We start from the raw sequence: 23,112 nt of genomic DNA, 5'->3' as shown, positions 1-23,112 counted from the left end.
CCCAGTTCAGGAGGGACAGGGATCTGCTGGAGAGGGGCCAAGGGAGGGCTGCAAGGATGCTGAGGGGACTGCAGCACTGCCTGGGGAGGAGAGGCTGAGAGCCCTGGGGCTGTTTAGTCTGCAGAAGGGAAGACTGAGAGGGGATCTGATCAATGTCTATCAATATCTGAGGGGTGGGGCTCAAGAGGGAGGGGACAGACTCTGCTCACTTGTACCCTGTGGTAGGATAAGAGGCAATGGATGGAAACTCCAGCACAGGATGTTCTACCTCAACATGAGGAGGAACTTCTGCACTGTGATGGTTGCAGAGCCCTGGAGCAGGCTGCCCAGAGAGGTTGTGGAGTCTCCTTCTCTGGAGCCTTTCCATCCCTGTCTGGATGTGTTCCTGTGTGACCTGTGCTGGATTCTATGGTCCTGCTCTGACAGGGGGGTTGGACTTGTAGCTCTCCAGCGGTCCCTTCCAGCCCCTAACATGCTGTGAGCCTGTGATGAGGTAAAATTTTGGCTATGTGTGAAGCATGAACTGCTGCTTACATTGCCACTAACATTTAAACAGGTTGGTACTAGTTTAGGCCTTTCTGTGTCACCTGGAGCTGAGCTGATTGTCCTATAATCCCATGCTGTTGCAGCACCTCCCCAAGCACCAGCAGATCCCCATCACAGTTCTTCAGGTATCATGGTTCCTACTTCCCCAGTGACAGTTTTCACACTGCAGGCATATCTTTCCTATGCAGCTCTCCAGTCCAGCTCCAGCTGAGGTGGGAGCTCTGACAGAGAGGCAGATCCCCTCCTAAAACAAATGAACTGGGGCTGCTGTTCCTCACTACACCACCTACCTCCACACTCTTAACAGTGCACTGCAACAGCAGTGACATTGCTGTGCCAGGTCCATACAGCAGCCCCTCAAGAACCAGGTGGTGGTGGTGGGTTGTACATGGGAACACAGGTGGCATCTTGCTGCTGACCCCAGGGGGTCCAGTGGATGGAGCAGCCCTGCTGAGGTCCTGCTGGTGGCCTGATTCCTGAATGTGCCTGCCAGCAACTTCCTTATTGCCCTTGCCTGCAGTGGCTGGTGGGCTCCAGCCAGCTGCAAATGAATGTCTGAACCCCAGCAGCCCCCAGTGCTGCTGGGCAAGTCTGTGCAGCCACCCTGTCAGCAGGCAGGCAGGTGCTGTGACGAATCTGGAGGCCCATCTGGCTGTGTGCATGCCTCCTCCCCAACAGCTGGGCAGCAGGACTGCTCACCCTGCCCTCTTGCAGCCTCAGGGGAGACCTTCTTGCTCTCTACAGCTCCCTGAAGGGAGGTTGTAGCCAGGTTGGGGTTGGTCTCTTCTCCCAGGCAACCAGCACCAGAACAAGAGGACACAGTCTCAAGCTGTGCCAGGGGAGGTTTAGGCTTGATCTTAGAAAGAAGTTCTTCCAGACAGAGAGATTGGCCACTGGAATGGCTTGCCCAGGGAGGGGGTGGGTTCAACATCCCTGGAGGTGTTTAAGAACAGCCTGGATGAGGCACTCAGTGCCATGGTCTGGTTGATTAGTTAGGGTTGGGTGATCAGTTGGACTTGATGCTCTTGGAGGTCTCTTCCAACCTGGTTGGTTCTGTGATTCAAGCTGGCTCCATAGCAAAACAGGGCTCAGTATCAGGGCTGCAGGCTGGCACTAGAGCCTGCCTGAGATGAGAAGGGTGTTTTGAACAGAAAGGAAAAAGCCAAACCAGGGGGGGAAGAAGACCATAAAGCTTCTCTGTGCTTTACTTTGCTGGGGGTTGGTCGTGAGCCAGTTGCTCTGAACTCAGTCACCATCTGTCTTTGGGGTACCTGGAAAGGGAAAATAGCAGCAATGTCAAGATTCCTGAGCTGTGAGGCAGTGTGAGTGCTGGCATGCCCCCAGGTCACACAGGTTTCTGGGCCAAGAGTCTCTGTGATGACACAAGTGCCTGGGCCTGACTGGAAAATACCCTGCATTTACCAGCAGCCCTTAGCCACGGTTGTAATGTCATTTGAAGAGAGGCTTGGCAGGGAAGATTTGCTTCCCATCCAGCCCCTGATGCTTGCTCCAAGCATGGGAGCCTCCAGAGCCTCCAGGCTAGCTGGCACCTGGCAGCTGGGTGTGTTGTGAGGTGCAGGCAGGCAGGCAGGCTGCCTGCAGCCTGAGCAGTGCTGTGAGACACAGCAGTGTAGGCAGGGAGGTGCCAGCTAGGCTGCAGCAGGGATGGGGAGGAAGGGAAACACTGCTGTGAAATTCCAAGCGAGCAGGTGTGGTGGGTTGAACTTTCCCCCCACCCCCCAACATTAACCTTGCCAGAGCAGCCCAGTTGGAAACAAATGCAAGCTGTATTTACAAGCAGCACTACAATCTACAGTGGACTGCAAGGAACATGTACAAAATGGACAGTATTTACATATTTACAGGTGTCTGCAATTAACACCTGAGTCCCACGGCGTGAGATTGAACACATCCAAGTGCCAGGTTCTGCACATTGGCCACAACAACCCCAGGCAGTGCTACAGGCTGGGGTCAGAGTGGCTGAGAGCAGCCAGGCAGAGAGGGACCTGGGGGTACTGGTCGATGGTAGGCTGAACATGAGCCTGCAGTGTGCCCAGGCAGCCAGGAGGGCCAATGGCATCCTGGCCTGCATCAGGAACAGTGTGGCCAGCAGGAGCAGGGAGGTCATTCTGCCCCTGTACACTGCACTGGTTAGGCCACACCTTGAGTCCTGTGTCCAGTTCTGGGCCCCTCAGTTTAGGAGGGAGGTTGACTTGCTGGAATGAGTCCAGAGAAGGGCAACAAAGTTGGTGAGGGGTTTGGAACACAGCCCTGTGAGGAGAGGCTGAGGGAGCTGGGATTGCTTAGCCTGGAGAAGAGGAGACTCAGGGGTGACCTTATTGCTCTCTACAACTACCTGAAGGGAGGTTGTAGACAGGCAGAAGTTGGTCTCTTCTCCCAGGCAGCCAGTACCAGAACAAGAGGACACAGTCTCAGGCTGCGCCAGGGGAGGTTCAGGTTGGATGTTAGGAAGAAGTTCTATACAGAGAGAGTGATTGCCCATTGGGATGGGCTGCCTGGGGAGGTGGTGGAGTCGCCGTCATTGGAGGTGTTCAGGAGGAGACTTGATGGGGTGCTTGGTGCCATGGGTTAGCTGTTTAGGTGGTGTTGGATTGGTTGATGGGTTGGACGTGATGATCTTGAAGGTCTCTTCCAACCTGGTTTGGTTTATTCTATTCTAAACACACAGCACAAGGACCCCCCTGGTCAAACACCAGGAGAAATCACTAGCTTCTAGTCTCCCTGCCTTCCCCTCACCCCCCTGTACAAAAGGGAGAAGAGAAAGGAGCAGAGAAGTTAGACCTAGCCAAAACAGTGCAGGCAGGGTCAAGCAGAAGCCAGTCAGAATCTCTCCCAGAGGCAAGAAGCGAGAAGAGAGAGAAATTGTTTTGGGAACCAAACGTTATGGTAGGTATCTCTCCCATGGGCTTGATTAGCATTATCTGAGTGTTCCTTTTCACACCCAGTAGTGATTTATTTACATTTTTACTACTTTGTGTTCAAGATCTGTGACACATTTTCAAGGGCCTAGCCTAAACCTACCACAGCAGGGAGTGACAGGAAGAGTGAGATGCTTGGACACCTGGAGGCTCTCTACAGGCTCGGACAGCAGCCCTAACGCTCTGCAAAGAGCTCTCCTTGCAGCACAGCCTGCCAGAAGCAGCCTCTGAAGTAAAGTAAATGTAAGTCAGGATTTAGTGTGAAACAGCAAACACTGTGGAAAAGCTCCCCCCAGACCCAGCTGTGTTTGCAAACCCAGCTGTGTAAAGTCTCACATTCCCCCGGGGCCGAGGCAGGGGAAAGTTCCCTCCCGGTGTCTGCGGCGGCCCTGGGGCTGCTGCTGCCTTCAAGGGAGATGGCATGACATGCCCAGCTGCAGGGGCTCAGCAAGGGGCATCACTCTTAGGAGAAGCACCAGAGGGGAAGTAAGAAGGTGGAGTGGACCAGCTGAAAGGTGGAGGAGAAGGGTGGAAGAGAAATACAGAGGTGAGAAGGATGAGAAGAGCACAGACTGATTCCAGCCACTGTTTCTGAGTGACTCCTGGCAGGGCCTTTGTGGGTTAGCATCAACTGGGGCATGCAGGGTCTGTGTTCCTGCTGAAATCAGGGCAAAGGCTCTGCACATAGTCCTGGCAGTGAGGAGCTCACAAAGCAAGCTGGTGAGACAGAGCATGCCAAAAGGATTCTTCTTCCCATTCTGCAGCCAGAGAACTGGGAAAGCCTGGCCAGACCAAACGACTGTCTCAAGGTCACAGAGCAAACCTCTGGCAGAGGGGAGCAGAAGCCCAGCCCAGCTGGTGACTTCTGGAGCTTAGCCCTCATGTGCCTTGGGGCTGTCTTGGCTGACAGACTGCCACTGCAAGGCACAGAGCCGCCAGACAGCTGGACAAAATGTTCCAGCATCTGATACAGACATGAAGAAGAGGTCATGGTCTCCTCTGGGTACTCAGTGGCGCTTGCTTGCCATGTCTGAACAGGGAGAAACTTGGGGTTTGCATCACAGTACCTTAGAGGTTGGAAGGCACCTCCACAGATGATCCAGTCCACCCCCTGCCAGAGCAGGATCACCCAGGGCAGTCTGCACAGGAATGCATCCAGGGGGCTTTGGAAAGTCTCCAGAGAAGGAGACTCCACAACCCCTCTGGGCAGCCTGCTCCAGGGCTCTGGCACCCTCACACCAAAGAAGTTTCTCCTCATGTTGAGCTGAAACCTTTTACGTTCAAGTTTGTATCCTTTGGTCCTTGTCTCATTACTGTGCACCACCCAAAAGATCTTGGCCCCCTCCACTTACCCCCCACCCCTCAGCTACTGATAGACATTGATCAGATTCCCTCTCAGCCTTCTCCAGACTAAACAGAGGAGGGAGAAAAACCACTCCTTAGTTCATGCCAGGCTGGTGGCATGCTTCAACAAGAAAATGCTCTGCTTTTTTTCTGCCCTGTTGCCAGGACCATAGCACACTGCTTCTCCCAAGGCTTTCTTCAGTCCATTTCTCCTCTCTCCCACTAAAACACCTTTTGCAACTTGTGCTTGCCATGTGTTTTTCATCCTGCAGGTGTACGAGCTGGATGGCACCCGGCACAATAAATCATGGTCCGTGGCAGCCTATCAGGAGGTGACCAGGCAGTTCATGAAGGAGCACCCTGACTTTCTTGGAGCCAAGATTATATTTGCAGCACACAGGTAGAGGCTGAGTGGGGCTAAGAGCAGCTGTGCATGGCTGGCTGTGCTAGGGCAGAGATGGAAGCAGAGACAGAGAGGTCCAGGCCAGTGGAAGTGATGCTGAGCTGAAGTGCCTGCGTGCGTGATCAGACCCAGGGTGTTGACTCTCGAAGCATTCCCTGGCACATGTGAAAGGCTGAGGATGAGAAATCATCTGTATAAGTCTGAGTACATGTGAAGTGAGCAGGGTTAGCTCGTGGCTTGTGCTGGAGAGACAGGCATCTGTGAGCCCTGGGTGCTGGAAGGAGCAAGGGGAGGGCTGCTTGTATACAGGCATGCCCAAGCTGCTTCCCCAGCCCGGACATGTTCCACCTCTTTGCAGTGAGTGAAGCAGTGCCAGCAGTGCCCTGTACAGGCACTCATGGGACCCTTCAGACACTGCTCTCCAGCAGCATGTCTATGGTATGCTGGTGCTGCTGTTTGCAGGCAGGCACAAGGCTGTTCTCCAAGTCCTGTGAGGTGATCCTGAGCAAATAGAACAGACCTCTCAGTGCCATTTACTTACCCAGCTCATCATGGTCCAGTTCAGAGCTGGCTTGCCCCTGGCCTTCTTGAGTATGGACAGAGTCTCTCTGCAAAATGCACTCTGATGTGAAGTCTGATAGGGCTGGAAGAGATCTAGATAAGTTAAAGAAGAGAACAACAAACAAAACCAAACCCAACCCAAGACCAAAACCAAAGCCAAACCAACCAACCAAAAAAACCCCAACACTCCAACACAACCAAAACACCACCAACCCACCCCACCCCAAAACCACCCAAACCAAAACAGCCTAAGCATTTTCCTGCCATGCTGTTGTGTTCCCTACTTGGTAGCCAGTGAGTCAGACAAGCAGGGCTCAACAGAAGGGCCAGCAGGGGCTAGGCAGGCATTTCCTGGTCGCTCAGGGATTTCCTTTCATGATAACAACTTTCTGTTACTCTGGAGACCTGAAGCTGGTTGTCAGATTCAGGAGAGACTTGCAGTTTGGACATACCCCTGGGGGGCTCATTTCACAAGTCAAACCCAAAGAAGGCAGGCCCCTGGGAGTGAGCACTGCTGTCTCTCTCTTGCTCTTTAGGATGGAGAATGTTTCACAGATTAAGGAAGCCATCGTCACTGCCATGGCGCTCAGAGCCCAGTTCCCAGACACCCTGGCAGGCTTCGATCTGGTAACCATATTCTTCTGTGGCTTCACATTAACTCCTAGTGAGACCTCTGCTGCAATATTGCATTCAGTTCTGGGCTCCCCAGTTCAAGAGGGACAGGGGTCTGCTGGAGAGAGTCCAACAGAGGGGTGCAAGGATGATGAAGGGCCTGGAGCACAGCCCTGTGAGGAGAGGCTGAGGGAGCTGGGGTTGCTTAGCCTGGAGAAGAGGAGGCTCAGGGGAGACCTTCTTGCTCTCTACAACTCCCTGAAGGGAGGTTGTAGCCAGGAGGGGGTTGGTCTCTTCTCCCAGGCAAGCAGCACCAGAACAAGAGGACACAGTCTCAAGCTGTGCCAGGGGAAGTTTAGGCTGGAGGTGAGGAGAAAGTTCTTCCCAGAAAGAGTAATTGGCCACTGGGATGTGCTGCCCAGGGAGGTGGTGGAGTCACCATCCCTGGAGGTGTTCAAAAAAGGATTGGATGAGGCACTTGGGACCATGGTTTAGTTGGTCATAAGGTGTTGGGTGCTAGGTTGGACTTGATGATCTCTGAGACCTTTTCCAGCCTTATTGATTCTGTGATTCCAAGGCTGAGAGCCCTGGGGTTGGTTAGTCTGGAGAGGAGAAGACAGAGAGGGGATTTAATAAATGTTTATCAATATCTGAGGGCTGGGGGTCAGGAGGGAGGGGACAGGGCCTGCTCAGTTGCACCCTGTGATGGGACAAGGGGCACTGGATGGAAACTCCAGCACAGGAGGTTCCACCTCAACATGAGGAGGAACTTCTTCACTGTGAGGGTCCCAGAGCCCTGGAGCAGGCTGCCCAGAGAGGTTGTGGAGTCTCCTTCTCTGGAGCCTTCCCAGCCCTGTCTGGATGCATTCCTGTGTGACCTGTGCTGGATTCTCTGGTCCTGCTCTGGCAGGGGGGGATTGGACAGGAGGATCCCCTGAAGTCCCTTCCAACCCCTAACATTCTGTGATCCTCAAGGTGCAATAGATGTATAATGAGGCATATGTTTGATACCAGAGCCAGATCCTCTGTGCTGTACTGCAGTCAGTGTAAATGAATCACAAATCCTCCAGCTAAGGATTTTGTTCAGGGTAATTGACAAAGTCCTCTGAAAGAATTGGCTCTCTACCTCACAGCATTGGAATTTCAGCACAGTTGGCACCTCAGTGATGCATAGCTGTAAGTCTTACCATCTTCCAAAGCATCCAGAGGGACCTGGACAGGCTGCAGGTCTGCCCCTCTGCTCCACTCTGGTGAGAACCCACCTGGAACTCTGTGTCCAGTTCTGGAGCCTCTGTTCCAGGAAGGATCTGGAGGTGCTGGAAGGTGTCCAGAGAAGGGTCATGAGGATGAGCAGAGGGCTGGAGCTGCTCTGCTATGGAGACAGACTGAGGGCGTTGGGGCTGTTCAGTCTGGAGAAGTCTCTGAGGAGACTTAATTGTGGCCTTCCAGTGTCTGAAGGGGGCTCCAAGAAAGCTGGGGAGGGACTTTTGAGGGTGTCAGGGAGTGATAGGACAGGGGGGGAATGGATCCAAACTAGAGGAGGGCAGATTTATATGTAAGGAAGAAGTTCTTTCCCATGAGGGTGGTGAGAGCCTGGCACAGGTTGCCCAGGGAGGTGGTGGAAGCCTCATCCCTGGAGGTGTTTGCAGCCAGGCTGGATGTGGCTGTGAGCAACCTGCTGTAGTGTGAGGTGTCCCTGGCCATGGCAGGGGGGTTGGAACTGGCTGATCCTTGAGGTCCCTTCCAACCCTGACAATTCTGTGAAGAATACTTTTCCTCTTCCCCCCAGGTTGGTTATGAGGATGAAGGTCATTCTTTATGGGATCTGAAGGATGCCCTCACCATCCCCTATTCCCTGGGAGGCAGCTTGCCATACTTTTTCCATGCTGGGGAGACTGGTAAGCATGAAGCCTGTTACTGCTTGAAGAGGGAAGAGGTGAAGCCTTGCCCAGCACAGAAGCAAGCCTGTTTGTCTCAGGGTGCTGTGTGTGTGTATACACAGGCATCTAAGCAGTTTTCCCTATGCTTCTCTCCATACCAGCTTCTTACCCTTGCATTCCTCCAGGGCACTTCCCCTACCTGTTCCCTGCTCTTGACTGCAGGCATCATGTTGCTGTGCCTTTGCCCTGTGTGTGTCATGGAGCCATGCTGCAAGAGTTAGTGCTGGTAGCCATTTCCTCCTCACAGCAGCTCACCTCCCCTCCCATCCACAGCAGCAGCAGAATTCCTCAACAGTTATTTGATGCTTTGAGGTGCAGGAATGGCTGAGCCAGCCTCATGTCTAACTGAATATCCTCACCAGCCTGAGAGCTGGGCAAAGAGGAACCTAATGAGGTGCAACAAGGATAAGTGCAGAGTCCTGCATCTGGGAAGGCAGAATAAACTGCAGCAGTGCAGGTTAGGAGGTGATCTGTTAGGGAGCAGCCCCCTGGAGAAGGACCTGGGAGTGCTGGTGGATAATAAGTTCTGCATGGGACAGCAATGTGCCCTGGTGTCCAGGACGGCCAATGGGATCCTGGGGTGCATTCAGGAGTGTGTCCAGCAGAGCCAGGGAGGTTCTCCTCCCCTTCTCTACTCTGCCCTGTTGAGGCCACACCTGGAATACTGCATCCAGGTCTGGGCCCCCCAGTTCCAGAGGGACAGGGATCTGCTGGAGAGAGTCCAAGGGAAGGCTACAAGGATGCTGAAGGGACTGCAGCACTGCCTGGGGAGGAGAGGCTGAGAGCCCTGGGGCTGTTTAGTCTGGAGAAGACTGAGGGGGGAATTTGATAAATGTTCAAAAATAGCTGAGGGCTGTGGGTCAGGAAGGAAGGGACAGGGACAGGCTCTGCTCACTTGTGCCCTGGGATAGGACAAGGGGCAGTGGATATAAACCACCTCAACATGAGGAGGAACTTCTTCACTCTGAGGGTCCCAGAGCCCTGGAGCAGGCTGCCCAGAGAGGTTGTGGAGTCTCCTTCTCTGGAGCCTTTCCATCCCTGTCTGGATGTGTTCCTGTGTGACCTGTGCTGGATTCTGTGCTCTTGCTTTGGCAGGGGGCTTGGACTGGAAGATCTCCTGAGGTCCCTTCCAACCCCTAACATCCTGTGAGCCTGATCCTGATCAAAGTAATTGCTCATTACCATTAATTCCTGGGGCAGGCTATAGTTATTGGCAAGGTATTATGCAGTCTGTTTGGGTGAGATGTATCCAACTGTGTCTAACTTGTGTATTATGCTTATTGCATGTAGACATCTACAGAGAAGACATCTCCATCTGAACGAGTTACCCTAGGCCCCCTTTACAGCCAGGGACAGCACAAGCACTTTTTAAGGGTCAATCCATCACATCCTGATGCACAGCCTGTTCCCCAGCAGTTATTACTTCTCCCTGTTGGCTGGGAATGGGGACCAGCAGGATCAGCTTAGCTGTAACAGCAACACTGTCAGCATCTAAAGCCAGATGGCACGGGTGGGTTTCTCCATGCTGGGCAATGTCTTGGATCCCTGTGTCACTGGAAATACAAAGTGGGAGCTCAGAGAATGAGCAACCCTCTCACCTTGCACTTGGGGCATTTATTAGCACAGCATTCTAGCAGTTTGAGAAGCTACATTTTGTGGTGGGTTGAAACTACACACACACACCACACCCCCACACCCCCCCAAAATAAAATTGCCAGACCAGCTCATCTGGAAAGCAAACCCAGCTCTCTTTTCACAGGCACACTACAATCCAGGCACATGGAGTGCAATGCATGTGTACAAAACAGACAATGTTTATATATATGTGCAGTTTATAACCAACACAAGAACCCCCCTGGACAAAACCTGGGGGCTACCAACAGCTTCCCCCTCCCTGCTCCCTTCCCCCCACCCTGGCCAAGGGAAAAGAAGAAGAAGGGCAGAAGGTAGCATGTTAGTTCTTAGCCACACCAAGAATGCAGCCAAGGTCAGCAACAGCCAAGCAAAAGCTGCCAGCTGGTACCTGCTAGAGCAAAGAAACCAAAGAGAGTTAGTTTATACAACTAACTTTATGTTACTTATCAGAGCACTGGGATTAATTAGACCTGATCATTATTTACCTGAAAGGAGGTTGTAGCCAGGTGGGGGTTGGTCTCTTCTTTCAGGCAAGCAGCACCAGAACAAGAGGACACAGTCTCAAGCTGTGTCAGGGGAGGTTTAGGCTGGAGGTGAGGAGAAAGTTCTTCCCAGAAAGAGAGATTGGGCACTAGGATGTGCTGCCCAGGAGGTGGTGGGGTCACTGTCCCTGGAGGTGTTCTAAAAAGGCTTGGATGTGGCACTTGGAGCCATGGTTTAGTTGTCATGAGGTGTTGGGTGACAGGTTGGACTTGATGATCTCTGAGGTCTTTTCCAACCTTATTGATCTGCACCTTGAGTCCTGTGTCCAGTGCTGGGCTCCTCAGTTTAAGAAGGACATTGAGACACTTGAAGGTGTCCAGAGAAGGGCAACAAGGCTGGGGAGAGGCCTTGAGCACAGCCCTGTGAGGAGAGGCTGAGGGAGCTGGGATTGTTTAGCCTGGAGAAGAGGAGGCTCAGGGGTGACCTCATTGCTCTCTACAACTACCTGAAAGGTGGTTGTAGCCGGGAAGGGGTTGGTCTCTTCTGCCAGGCAACCAGCACCAGAACAAGAGGACACAGTCTCAAGCTGCGCCAGGGGAGGTTTAGACTTGAGGAGAGGAGAAAGTTCTTCACCAAGCGAGTCATTCATCATTGGAACGGGTTGCCCAGGGAGGTGGTGGAGTCATCGACCCTGGAGGCGTTCAAGAGGAGATTGGATGTGGCACTTGGAGCCATGGTCTAGTCATGGGGTCTGTGGTGATAGGTTGGACTCGATGATCCTCGAGGTCCTTTCCAACCTAAGTGATACTGTGATACTGTGATTCTATGATTCTTTTCCCTTTTGCATCCTATGGTGATTTGTTTACCTTCTACCACTTTTCTACTCAATCTGTGGAAAATTTCCCTAGGCATCAGCCTAGAACACATTTCCTTCCCTCTCTCTGCTCAGATTGGCAGGGCACCTCTGTGGACAATAACGTGCTGGACGCGCTGCTGCTGAACGCCAGCCGCATCGGCCACGGGCTTGCCCTCACTAAACACCCAGTAGCCAAAAATTTGTCCCTGAAGATGGACATTCCTGTGGAAGTCTGTCCCATCTCCAACCAGGTATGCTGGGAAAACCTTAGGTCTTGGGGCTATGTGGTAGTTTGAGGCTGGGGTGCTATTAAGAAACCACAAAGCCGCAGAGCTCCAGGACGTTCCAGAGTGTCCAGCAGGTGGACTGGGAGGGATATTTCCTTCCCCTGAGTCCTGCATCCCTATCAAACTGGCTGCAGTCAGTTCCTTTGCTTTTTACCATCCCTCTCTCCTCCCAGGAGGATGCATGGGCTGTTAACTCTTGCAGGGCAGGCCTGGTGTTGGCCTTGGCAATGCTGCTAATTAGCCCTGGAGCAGCCTAAGTGGGGCCTGGAGCTGCCAAGCCCAATTTTAGCTGCATCACAGTGGTGTGGTATGGAGGGTAGAGAGGCTTGGTGGGGAGGAGCGTGAAGGCTTGGGTTTGTTGGCTTGGTTTAAAGGCAGGTTAGTGTGAAGGGTTCTGTGTTCAGCCCACACTAGGGATTTTGTGTATGTTTTGTGCTTTGCACTGTTTTATGTAGTTATGAGGAGCATTGCCATGTGAGCTATCCAATCCTATCCAATCCCTTGTGGGAGCATTTTGTGCCCCTTTTGGAAGAGCTAAAAGAGCAAATCTGTCTCACTCTAAACTGAGACAGGCTGGGGCATGGGAATGGGATGTACCATGGCAGCTAGGAGCAGCAGGGAGCTGGGAGGCAGCTAGGTGGTTTGTGGCACCCAGGCTGGCTCAGCTTCTTTTGCACCACATCACATTGCAGCCTGCTACACAGACACATGCTGTGTGGAGGGGAAAAAACAACAACAACCAAAGGCTTGTGATGCCAGTCAGCTCAAAAGCATTTAAACTCCTGTCCAGAGGAACCTGGGGAGGCTGTCTTCTCTAATGGAGATGAGACCCAGAGTCAGGCAGGTGCCTAAAGAAACATAATGGAAAATGCTTCAAGGCCAGGAGGGTCAGAGGCTGAGAGGCTGGAATCGCAACTGCGAGCCTTTTGGTTTGCAGGATTTATAACCAGGTGTGGTGGGTTGGAATTTCCCCCCCCCCCAACATTAAATTTGCCAGACCACCTCAGTGTGGAAGCAAAGGAAAGCTGTATTCACAAGCAACACCACAATCTACAGTGGAATGCAAGGAATATGTACAAAATACCCAGGATTTGCAATATTTACAGGGATTCACAATTAATCAACAGCACAAGGACCCCCCCGGGCCAAAAACCAGGGGAAGCTACTAGCTTCTCCTTCCCTGCCTCCCCATGACCCCCCCCATGTACAGAAGGGAGAAGAGACAGAAGCAACATGGAGAGCACCAAGCTGTGTGGTGCAGCTGATGGGTTGGAGGGAAGGGATCCATCCAGAGGGACCTGGACAGGCTGCAGAGCTGAGCCCAAGCCAGCCTCAGGAGGTTCAACAAGACCAAGACCAAGGTCCTGCAGCTGGGTCAGGGCAATCCCAGGCACTGCTATAGGCTGGCCAGGGACTGGCTTGAGAGCAGTCCTGAAGAAAAGGCCTTGGGGGTGCTGGTGGATGAGAAGCTCAACAGGAGCCAGCAGTGAGCACCTGCAGCCCAGAGAGCCAAGCAGAGCCTGGGCTGCAGCAAGAGAAGTGTGGCCAGCAGGGCCAGGGAGGGGATTCTGCCCCTCTGCTTCACTCTGCTGAGACCACAGCTGGAGCTCTGGCTCCAGTTCTGGAGCCTCTGTGCCAGGAAGGATCTGGATGTGCTGGAATGTGTCCAGAGCAGGGCCATGAGGATGAGCAGAGGGCTGGAGCTGCTCTGCTGTGAAGACAGACTGAGAGAGTTGGGGTTGTTCAGTCTGGAGGGTGCTCCGAGGAGACCTTCTTGTGGCCTTCCAGGATCTGCGGGGGGCTCCAAGAAAGCTGGGGAGGGACTTTTGAGGGTGTCAGGGAGTGATAGGACTGGGGGGAATGGATCCAAACTAGAGGAGGGCAGATTTAGATTGGATGTTAGGAAGAAGTTCTTCCCCAGGAGGGTGGTGAGAGCCTGGCACAGGTTGCCCAGGAGGTGGTGGAAGCCTCATCCCTGGAGGTGTTTGCAGCCAGGCTGGATGTGGCTGTGAGCAACCTGCTGTAGTGTGAGGTGTCCCTGCCCATGGCAGGGGGGTTGGGACTGGCTGATCTTTGAGGTCCCTTCCAACCCTGACAATTCTGTGATTAATAACCTGAGGTGATGTTGTCTCCCCTCCTTCCCTGCCAAGGTCCTGCTGTTGGTAGCTGACTTGCGGCGTCACCCTGCAGCTGTCCTCATGGCTGAAGGGCACCCCATTGTGGTCAGCCCTGATGACCCCCCTGTCTTCGGTGCAAAGGGAGTGTCCTATGACTTCTATGAGATGTTCATGGCTGTTGGAGGGATGAATGCTGACCTGAGGACCTTAAAACAACTGGCACTAAACTCTATAAAGTAAGTTCCTCAGCTTTCTCATGTAGCTGCAGTGATGCTAAGGGAGCTATCAGCTTGCTTCATGGAATCCAACTGTATTGAGGGTTGGGGCTCAAAGTCACCTTTGCCACTGGATGGGCTTCCATTAATCCAAAGCCTCCTCTGTGTGTCTCTTCCAAGGGCAGGACAGAGGGACTCCAGAGACTCCTCCTGTGCCCTTCCTTGCCTTACTCTCACTCAGTGTCTGCTCCTCTTCCGTTCTTCCAAAATTTGTCTGCAGCACCTGGTTCTGGATATGGGGAAAGTCTGAAGCCTTTGTGCCACTTGTTTATTTCTGCCAAAGTTTGACTTGCTCTGGAGTGTGCCATGGCCCACTGGGGAGACATGGGGGGGGTGTGGTGTGTGGGCAAAAAACCCAATCTACCAGCACGTAGTTTGAGTGTGTTTAACCACTTTTCATCTGGCCAGTTCTGAATGTCCCAAAAGAGTTTGGATGTGGTGCCCAGGGTTTTTCTGCATGATCCCAGACTCTTCTCTGTTTGCCAGATCCTGTGCCAATCCTCATGTCAGTCCCAAGCCCAAATGCTCTTACTTCCTGCCGACATGGACCGAGCCTGGGGCACATCTGAAAGCAACAGAAGTGTTTTCTCTTCTGTACCAGTCACTGGGTGCCACTCAGAGAGTTTAGGCTGAGCTGTTTGTCTTCATGGTGCAGGAGCCAGTAGCTGTTGATAAGGCCATGATACTTCTTGACCCACAGCCAGCCCAGCCATAAGGAGCTCTGGGCTCTTTGTGCTGTTCCTCTGTGCGAGGCAGGCACATCCTCCAAGCGTTAATCTGTTGCTGCTTCCTGGCTTTTCATTTTGGTCACTGATCTTGAAACAGCTGCCCCCTTGTCTCCTGTCTGAATGTGAGTTTTCTCCTCCTCACAGATACAGTGCCATGTTACCAGATGAGAAAGCCAAAGCCCAAGATGTCTGGCAGAAAAAATGGGACCAGTTTGTTGCTGACCTCTCTGATAGCTTTTTGGGGGGGCTTTAGAGCAGAGGAAACCCACCACAGAACGCATCTGGCAAGCCACAACAAGCCAGGCTTATTGCTAGGAGAGAGACTGCTGCTTCTCTGCTGTCTGAGCAGCATGAGTGAACCTCAAAGGCTCACCTGGCAATGGGTGGTTCTGGTAAGGAAGCCTTAATGGCCTGAATGCTATTAATGACCTGAATGCTACGAGTAAGCTGCACTGCGCTGTGAAAGTCATGGACTGGAGGTGAGAGGGAGCAGCAAGCCTGCAACAGGAGAACACCCAGCTTGGAATAGTCAAAACAATGAAGAGCTGCCAGTGGCCAAATCCTGACAGGCAGCCTTACTGGGGCAGAGCATGCTTGCTAATGAGGGTGAGTGGGAGCCTGCCAGCACCAGGACCTCTGAGCTTCGCCTTATCGTTACAAAACGCAGACCTTGGCCGGAGACAGCTAAGACAAACATCCAACCAGTTGGGCCACTGACCTTCAGGGGAGCAAGGACTGAGAGGGACTCCTGTTACGTTCAGCCCTGGGCCTGCTGCCAAAATAGCACTGCTAGGCTGAAGAACCAGCCATAGGTCTGAGGTCTGCTATTTCAGGACCTGCCATAGCCGGAACCAAGCTGATGGGACGTGCTCCCCAGGACACTGAGGCCTGGCTGCACAGCCTTCATAAACCCCAAGAGGAGCTGCCCCACTTGACAACAGGTGGTTGTGTGTTTTACTGCAACATCCTCTCTTGTCCTGTGGTCACAAAGAAGCCAAAACACTTTCCACATGAGAAAAAAACAAAAGCAGCAGCCTGGCTTTCCACATCCAGGTTCATGAAAACTGTCCCTCTGCACTGGGCCATGTTAGCCAAGGCCTCTGCATCTATAGGGAACACTTGCTGGTGGGTGTAGGTGATCCTGCTCTGGCAGGGGCATTTGGACTAGACGAGTGTTCAAGGTCCCTTCCAGCCCCTAACACTCTGTGAAGAGGTTCTGCAGCCAGTCTTTGTCACCCAGCTCACTGCAAATGTGGCCTTGTGCAGCCTGTCAGAGGATTTCACCTTGGTGGAGAACTACTCTCAGGCTGTGGATATCCACAGTGTTCTAGAAGTGGGCAGATTCAGACTGGATGTGAGGAAGAAGTTCTTCCCCATGAGGGTGGTGAGAGCCTGGCACAGGTTGCCCAGGGAGGTGTTGGCAGCCTCATCCCTGGAGGTGTTGGCAGCCAGGCTGGATGTGGCTGTGAGCAACCTGCTGTAGTGTGAGGTGTCCCTGGCCATGGCAGGGGGGTTGGAACTGGATGATTCCTGAGGTCCCTTTGAACCCTGACAGTTCTGTGATTCAGTGATTCTATGCAGACCTTTATAGTTTACAGCTGTTTGGCAAACAGGTATTGAGGCAACTACACAATACATGGCGTCTGGAGAAGCAGATTCCTCTCCTTAATATCATCAAAAACATCAGGAGAAGAACTAGATGCAGAAAAGGTTAAAAAAGAAAAGGAAACTCTTTATGAGGATCTAAATAAATGCAACTAAATCCTTTGGCACATGCACCCCAATCACCCAGAATCAACCAGCACCTCTCCCTGACTTACAGAATACAGAACTAACCAGGTTGGAAAAGACCTCAGAGATCATCAAGTCCAACCTAGCACCCAACACCATCTAATCAACTAAACCATGGCACCAAGTGCCTCATCCAGGCTCTTCTGAAACACCTCCAGGGATGGTGACTCTACCACCTCCCTGGGCAGCACATTCCCATGGCCAATCTCTCTTGCTGGGAAGAATTTCTTCCTCACCTTCAGCCTAAACTTCCCCTGGCACAGCTTGAGACTGTGTCCTCTTGTGCTGGTGCTGTCTGCCTGGGAGAAGAGACCAACCCCCACCTGGCTACAACCTCCCTTCAGGGAGTTGGAGAGAGCAAGAAGGTCTCCCCTGAGCCTCCTCTTCTCCAGGCTAAGCAACCCCAGCTCCCTCAGCCTCTCCTCACAGGGCTGTGCTCCAGACCCCTCCCCAGCCTGGTTGCCCTTCTCTGGACACCTTCAAGTGTCTCAATGTCCTTCTTGAACTGAGGGGCCCAGAACTGGACACAGGACTCAAGGTGTGGCCTAACCAGTGCTGAGCACAGGGCAGGATGACTTCCCTGCTCCTGCTGGCCACACTTGAACGTGGAGGTGGTGGAGTCACCATCCCTGGAGGTGTTCAAGAGGGGATTGGATGTGGCACTTGGTGCCATGGTCTAGTCATGGGGTCTGTGTTGATAGGTTGGACTCGATGATCCTCGAGGTCTCTTCCAACCTTAGTTATACTGTGAGACTGTGATACTATTGCTGATGCAGGCCAGGATGTCATTTGCCTTCTTAGCCCCCTGGGCACACTGCTGGCTCATGTTCAGCCACAGTGGAAAGCTTTCAGCTCTTTATGCACATTGTCTCTTGAGGGCTTGAACAACTGATGACTTTTCAGTAGTCCTTCCTCCTTGTTACCCTCATTACAGGATGTTAGGGTTGGAAGGGACCTCTGGAGATCAAGTCAAACCCCCCCTGCCAGAGCAGTATCACAGAATCCAGCATCCAGATGGGTCTTGAAAGTTTCCAGAGGAGCCTCCACAACCTCTCTGGGCAGCCTGCTCCAGGGCTCTGGGACTCTCACAGTGAAGAAGTTCCTGAAGAGTCATCACAGAGCAGAAACTTCTCCATCCTGATCACATATGTTTCAATGCTGCTGGAGGTGCCCAGGACCACCATGAGGGATGCCCATGACCATGCTAACAGTGCTTGGGGATCTTTCATGGGTGGCTGGGACCATGGTGGAAGGGTCTCTGAGGCACCCAGGGCCATGCTGGGTTGCTGTTGGGGGTGTCCAGGACCATGCTGAGGAGTCCCACAAAACCCTGTGAGTTTGTAGGATCATGGTGAAGGTGAAGCTTTAACTGTGAACCTGAACCACACAAAGAAAGCTGACACCAGTGGTGGAGCCATCCTTGGATCTCTCCTTGAGCTGGGCAGTGTCCTGTGTGGTGATCTTGGCTTCCCAGGAGTCCTGTGGCAGTAGGCAGGCTTTAACTCTTTTAGAGCCTTTGTGAGTCTCAAAAAGGAGGGGGTGGGGTGGGGGGGGCAGCCTGCTTTCACTGCTGGGGATCAACTCTTCCTTAGAGTGGGCCTTAGTTCAGACTGAGAAGCCCAGCCTGCTCCTCACCTGGCTGACTGGATGTGCACAAAAAAGGAGGGAATTAGTCAAGAGGGATCAAGCTGTTCAGATACACCCAAAGCTTCAGGTGAATTTGACTGCAGGGCTTTACTGAGACTCAGCTGCTGGCATGCACAGTAACACTCCCAAGGGTTTTGCAGCCAGTCCATTCCCTTACCCTCAGCACCTTGGCCTCCTGCTCACGTTTGTTAGCAAAGAAATGGCATGTAATGCTTCCTGGCCTGCCTCTCTCAGAACATAGCCTGTATTTAAATCATGGAATCACAGAATCACAGAACTGGCATGGTTGGAAGGGGCCTCAAGGAGCATCCAGTTCCAACCCCCCTGCCATGGGCAGGGACACCTCACACTACAGCAGGTTGCTCACAGCCACATCCAGCCTGGCTGCAAACACCTCCAGGGATGAGGCTTCCACCACCTCCCTGGGCAGCCTGTGCCAGGCTCTCGCCACTCTCATGGGGAAGAACTTCTTCCTCACATCCAATCTGAATCTACCCATTTCTAGTTTTGCTCCATCCCCCCCAGTCCTATCACTCCCTGACACCCTCAAAAGTCCCTCCCCAGCTTTCTTGTAGCCCCCTTTCAGATATTGGAAGGCCACAATTAGGTCTCTTCAGAGCCTTCTCTTCTCCAGACTGCACAGCCCCAACTCCTTCAGTCTGTCCTCATAGGAGAGGTGCTCCAGCCCTCTGCTCATCCTCCTGGCCCTTCTCTGGACACATTCCAGCACAAAACCCTTTAATTGTGGAGCTTATTTTATCATTACTATTATTATTATTACTATTATTATGTTACTTGTTTTCCCTGCTAAAAAGATCTGAGGATGCCTGTGTTTGGTGTGGGGTTTTCATCTGGCCTGTGCAGGAGAGGGGAATGTTTCACATCACTCAGCCTGGAGCAGGGCTGTCAGGGAGCCTGAGATGTCTTCACTGCATGCTGCAAAGGGCAATTTAATCTATGGGGCTAACATGATGTGGAGTCAAGCCTGAGCCACCTGGCAGAGACATGACAGAGGTCCTCCACACCCCACCTCCCTTCTCCAAACCCCAGAGTGGCTGCCTGAGCTCAGGGCTGTGTTGTCATGCAAACACTACCCAACAGACACAATCTGCTTCTGCTGCCTCTCCTCCTCTTACAGTGTTATACTACCTCCGGGGTGGCTGCAGCCTGGGAGAGTGAAAGGAGCTACTGCAGGTCACTTCACCTGTTGGGTGGGCATCGGTGGTGGTGGTGGTTGGGGTTTGGTTTGGGGTTTTTTTGCATGATTTTAACAAAAAGAACCAAGAGTAAATGCTGCATGGCCAGCCCAGTGAGAGTTGGCAAGTGCCTCATGGAGAGCACCAGTATCTGAAGGGGGCCTAGGGAGGGACTTCTTAGGGTATCAGATAGTGACAGGACTGGGGGGAATGGATTCAGGCTAGAGGTGAGTAGATTCACCCCATGAAGGTGGTGAGAGCCTGGCACAGGTTGCCCAGGGAGGTGGTGGAAGCCTCCTGCCTGGAGGTGTTTGCAGCCAGGCTGGATGTGGCTGTGAGCAACCTGCTGTAGTGTGAGGTGTCCCTGGGCATGGCAGGGGGTTGGAACTGGCTGAGCCTTGAGGTCCTTTCCAACCCTGACAATTCTGTGATTCTAACTACAGAGTACAACTTTGAGGCTCTTTTCCTGACCTGCTCGTGGTGACCATGGGCAGAAAGGGCTAGCTAGAGAACCTGAAAACCTGAGATGAAAGAGCTGTGTGGACAAACAGGGCTGGAGGCAGCCACAGGAGTGGTGGGAGGCTGAGTGAGGCAGACCTGAAGAATGCAGAGTAGAATACAGAACCAGGTTGAAAAAGACCTTCAGGATCATCAAGTCCAACCTCTCACCCAACACCATCTGATCAACTAAACCATGGCACCAAGTGCTTCATCCAGGCTCCTTCTAAACACCTCCAGGGATGGTGATTCCACCACCTCCCTGGGCAGCACATCCCAATGGCCAATCTCTCTTGCTGGGAAGAATCTCTTCCTAACATCCAGCCTAAATCTCCCCTGGGGCTGCTTCAGACTGTGTCCTCTTGATCTGTCCCTCCATCCAGACTCAGGAGCAAGGGTGAGGGGTAGAAAATCCATGGAAGTCTCTGTAAGAGCTACTTCAAGCAGCCCTAGGAAGACATCAAGCCTTATGCCTGTTATCTTCCCCCATCTGTCTCTCCCTGTGGCCCCTTCAGGGTCAATTTGTTTATCTGGGAGGTGGATGGAGCTTTGTCCACAGCACACTGTCACAGGACTTGCTTTTTTCTTTCTGCTTGTTTGTTTGCTAGTGTTTAGCAAAGTGTTTAGTTAGCTTAGACTGCCTTTGGGGCACTTCTAGCAAATGAAATGTTTGCCTCTTGGTCACTTACTGGCAGGAAACGGCTGAGGCAGCATTAGTGGTCCTGTCAAAAACCATGCCAATAAAAACAGAGGAGGAAAGTAGCAGGTTGAAAATAGAGATAGGCCCCAGCCAGCAGCTGGATCTATACATCATGTGAGCCTGCATCACCACAGTGGGACTACACAGATGCCAGATGCTAAGCAAGGCCCTGTGGCTATTAACACACAGGGCTGCAGATGTGTTTCCCACCCGCTCCTGATGCTCAGGTAAAAACCTTCAGGTTTTACTCCTGTACAGCTCTGAATTAGTCTCTTCACAGGTAGCAGAAGGACATTTCTAACCCCCAAACCCCACCAAACTTGTAGCTCTAATTGCTTCATTCCTTCCCTTGCAGGTCTGCAGCAGCTGCAATCACGGCAGGGCTATCAAGCGTTCTCTGTCCGCTGAGGGACAGGCAGGTGAAGGGTCTGCCTCTCAATTCTGCTGGCTTGTCATTTTTATCAGGCTGTGTCCTCCCCCTTGGTCATTACAGGATAAGAAAGGCATTTTGCTGTATTTTCTCAACCTTTAGCTTGTCCATCATTCCGTGGGCAGGCTGCAGCAGGGAAAGACAAGAGATAAAGCAAGGGGGGGTGGGGGGAGGGCTGGTTCGTGCCATTGGAAGCACTGCAGTAAGAAAAGAGGTGGAAGGTATGGCTGCTTTGCAGGGGGATGTTAGAAGGTCAGGAAGGGTGTGGGTGATGACAGGGCTACGAGTCCAGGGAAAACAGAGCTGCAAAGTTTACACAGGGACCCATGGGAGAAGGCTGTGGGCAACTGCCTCTTTCATTTGTTTTTAAAGGCAGCCATGAAAAGGAGTGGGGGATACATCTAAATACAGTGCAGACAGGGGAAGAAGAGGGAGGCTCCTGTGGGCTGGTCTGAGAAGGGCAGATGGAGCATCTCTAGGGATCTTATGGAATATGGCTGTTGCCAGGTGTGCCTGCACACTAACAACATCCAAATGGGAAGCTGCTGTAGAGCCACAAAGTCTCAAATCTTGAAGGGAGAATTATGAGACTGGGTGCCTAGCACAGGGCTGACTGGCTGAAGCCTGCCTGTTGGTTCTGGGAGGAGGGGGGTTCAGCAGAGTGCAGTGCTTGGCAGCCATGCCACTCTCAGCCCCTGCTGCATGTGCCAGGTTCAGCCTGTGCCTGATCACTGGCAAACTCCCTCTGTGTCAATGTAGAAGTAAGCAGCTGGGCCTGTGGGATGGTCTTCCTTGTAAAAATAAACACAGCAGCTCTGCCAGCCTGCTGGGAACACTCACCAGGGCACACACACACGCTGTGGGGCCACTTCATCCATGGAGGGTACCCTGGCTGGTCACACAGCTGCACTCTCCACCAGCTGTTGTGTGTCAGAGCCACATCAGGCACAAAACCACCTGCCCCAGGACCCCAGGACCTACCTCCAACATCCCTCACTGTGCTCTGGCAGCCCAAACCCCATGCTTCAGCTATGGTTGATGAACAGAACTGTCAGGGTTGGAAGGGACCTCGAGGCTCAGCCAGTTCCAACCCCCCTGCCATGGCCAGGGACACCTCACACTACAGCAGGTTGCTCACAGCCACATCCAGCCTGGCTGCAAACACCTCCAGGGATGAGGCTTCCACCACCTCCTGGGCAACCTGTGCCAGTCTCTCACCACCCTCATGGGGAAGACCTTCTTCCTAACATCCAAACTGAATCTACCCATTTCTAGTTTTGCTCCATTCTCCCTAGTCCTGGAAGGAAAATTCCTGCAAATCACACAAACAAGACCAGCACCTCACTGGAAGGAGAAGGCTGTGCCAGGTCCTGCACCTGAGTGGGGAGCAATGCCCAGTATCAGTACAGGCTAGGGGATGAAGAGATTGAGAGCAGACATGTGGAGCAGGATTTGGGGGCACTGGTGGATGAAAAGCTGGATGTGAGCTGGCAATGTGTGCTTTCAGCCCAGAAAGTAAATCCTGTCCTAGGCTGCATCCAAAAAAAGAGCTGTGGCCAAGCAGGTCAAAGTGAGTCTGCCCCTCTGCTCTCCTCTGGTGAGCCTTCCCTGGAGTGCTGTGTCCAGCTCTGGAGTCCTCAGCACAAGAAAGATGTGGAACGCTTGGAGCAGATTCAGAGAAGGGCCACAGAAATGATCAGAGGGCTGGAACACCTCCCCTGTGAAGAAAGGCTGAGAGCAGTGGGGTTGGTCAGCCTGGAGAAGAGAAGGGTCCAGAGAGACCTTCCTGGGTCTGTGAGAAAGATGGAGACAGTCTGTTTTATCAGGGCCTGCTGCAACAGGGCCAGGCACAATGATTTTAAGCTAAAAAGAGCGCCGATTTAGACTAGATATAGGGAGGAAATGTTTCACAGTGAGGGCGGTGAGACAGTGACCCAGGCTGCCCTGGGGTGGGGTTGATGTCCCCATCCCTTCAAACATACACGGTCAGGTTGGACAGGGCTCTGAGCAAGCTGATCGTTAAAGATGTCCCTGCTCACTGCAGGGTACGTGGACGAGATTAGCTTTAGAGACCTTTTCCAACCCAAACCATTCGGATTCTAAGGTTAGAATCCGCCTTTCCGA

General features: G+C 52.8%; 1 protein-coding gene across 1 annotated transcript in view; it reads left to right on the top strand.

Annotated features, from left to right (window-relative positions):
• Positions 1 to 18,008, top strand: part of ADA2 (adenosine deaminase 2) — a 35,408-nt gene extending 17,400 nt beyond the window's left edge. Inside the window, exons 5-10 of the mRNA XM_068141836.1 lie at positions 5,102 to 5,229; positions 6,330 to 6,420; positions 8,195 to 8,303; positions 11,413 to 11,570; positions 13,757 to 13,959; positions 14,871 to 18,008. Of these exons, the coding sequence (XP_067997937.1) occupies positions 5,102 to 5,229; positions 6,330 to 6,420; positions 8,195 to 8,303; positions 11,413 to 11,570; positions 13,757 to 13,959; positions 14,871 to 14,979 (798 nt within the window). The 3' untranslated portion in view covers positions 14,980 to 18,008. The remainder of the gene's footprint in view (positions 1 to 5,101; positions 5,230 to 6,329; positions 6,421 to 8,194; positions 8,304 to 11,412; positions 11,571 to 13,756; positions 13,960 to 14,870) is intronic.
• The last annotated feature ends 5,104 nt before the right edge of the window (positions 18,009 to 23,112 follow it).

This window comes from Melanerpes formicivorus, unplaced genomic scaffold, assembly GCF_026170545.1.
Source record: "Melanerpes formicivorus ecotype bairdi unplaced genomic scaffold, bMelFor1.0.p_v2 SCAF_8, whole genome shotgun sequence".
Classification (NCBI taxonomy): Eukaryota; Metazoa; Chordata; class Aves; order Piciformes; family Picidae; genus Melanerpes; species Melanerpes formicivorus.
The sequence above is the reverse complement of the archived record's forward strand: the minus strand, read 5'-3'. Positions and strand labels throughout refer to the sequence as shown.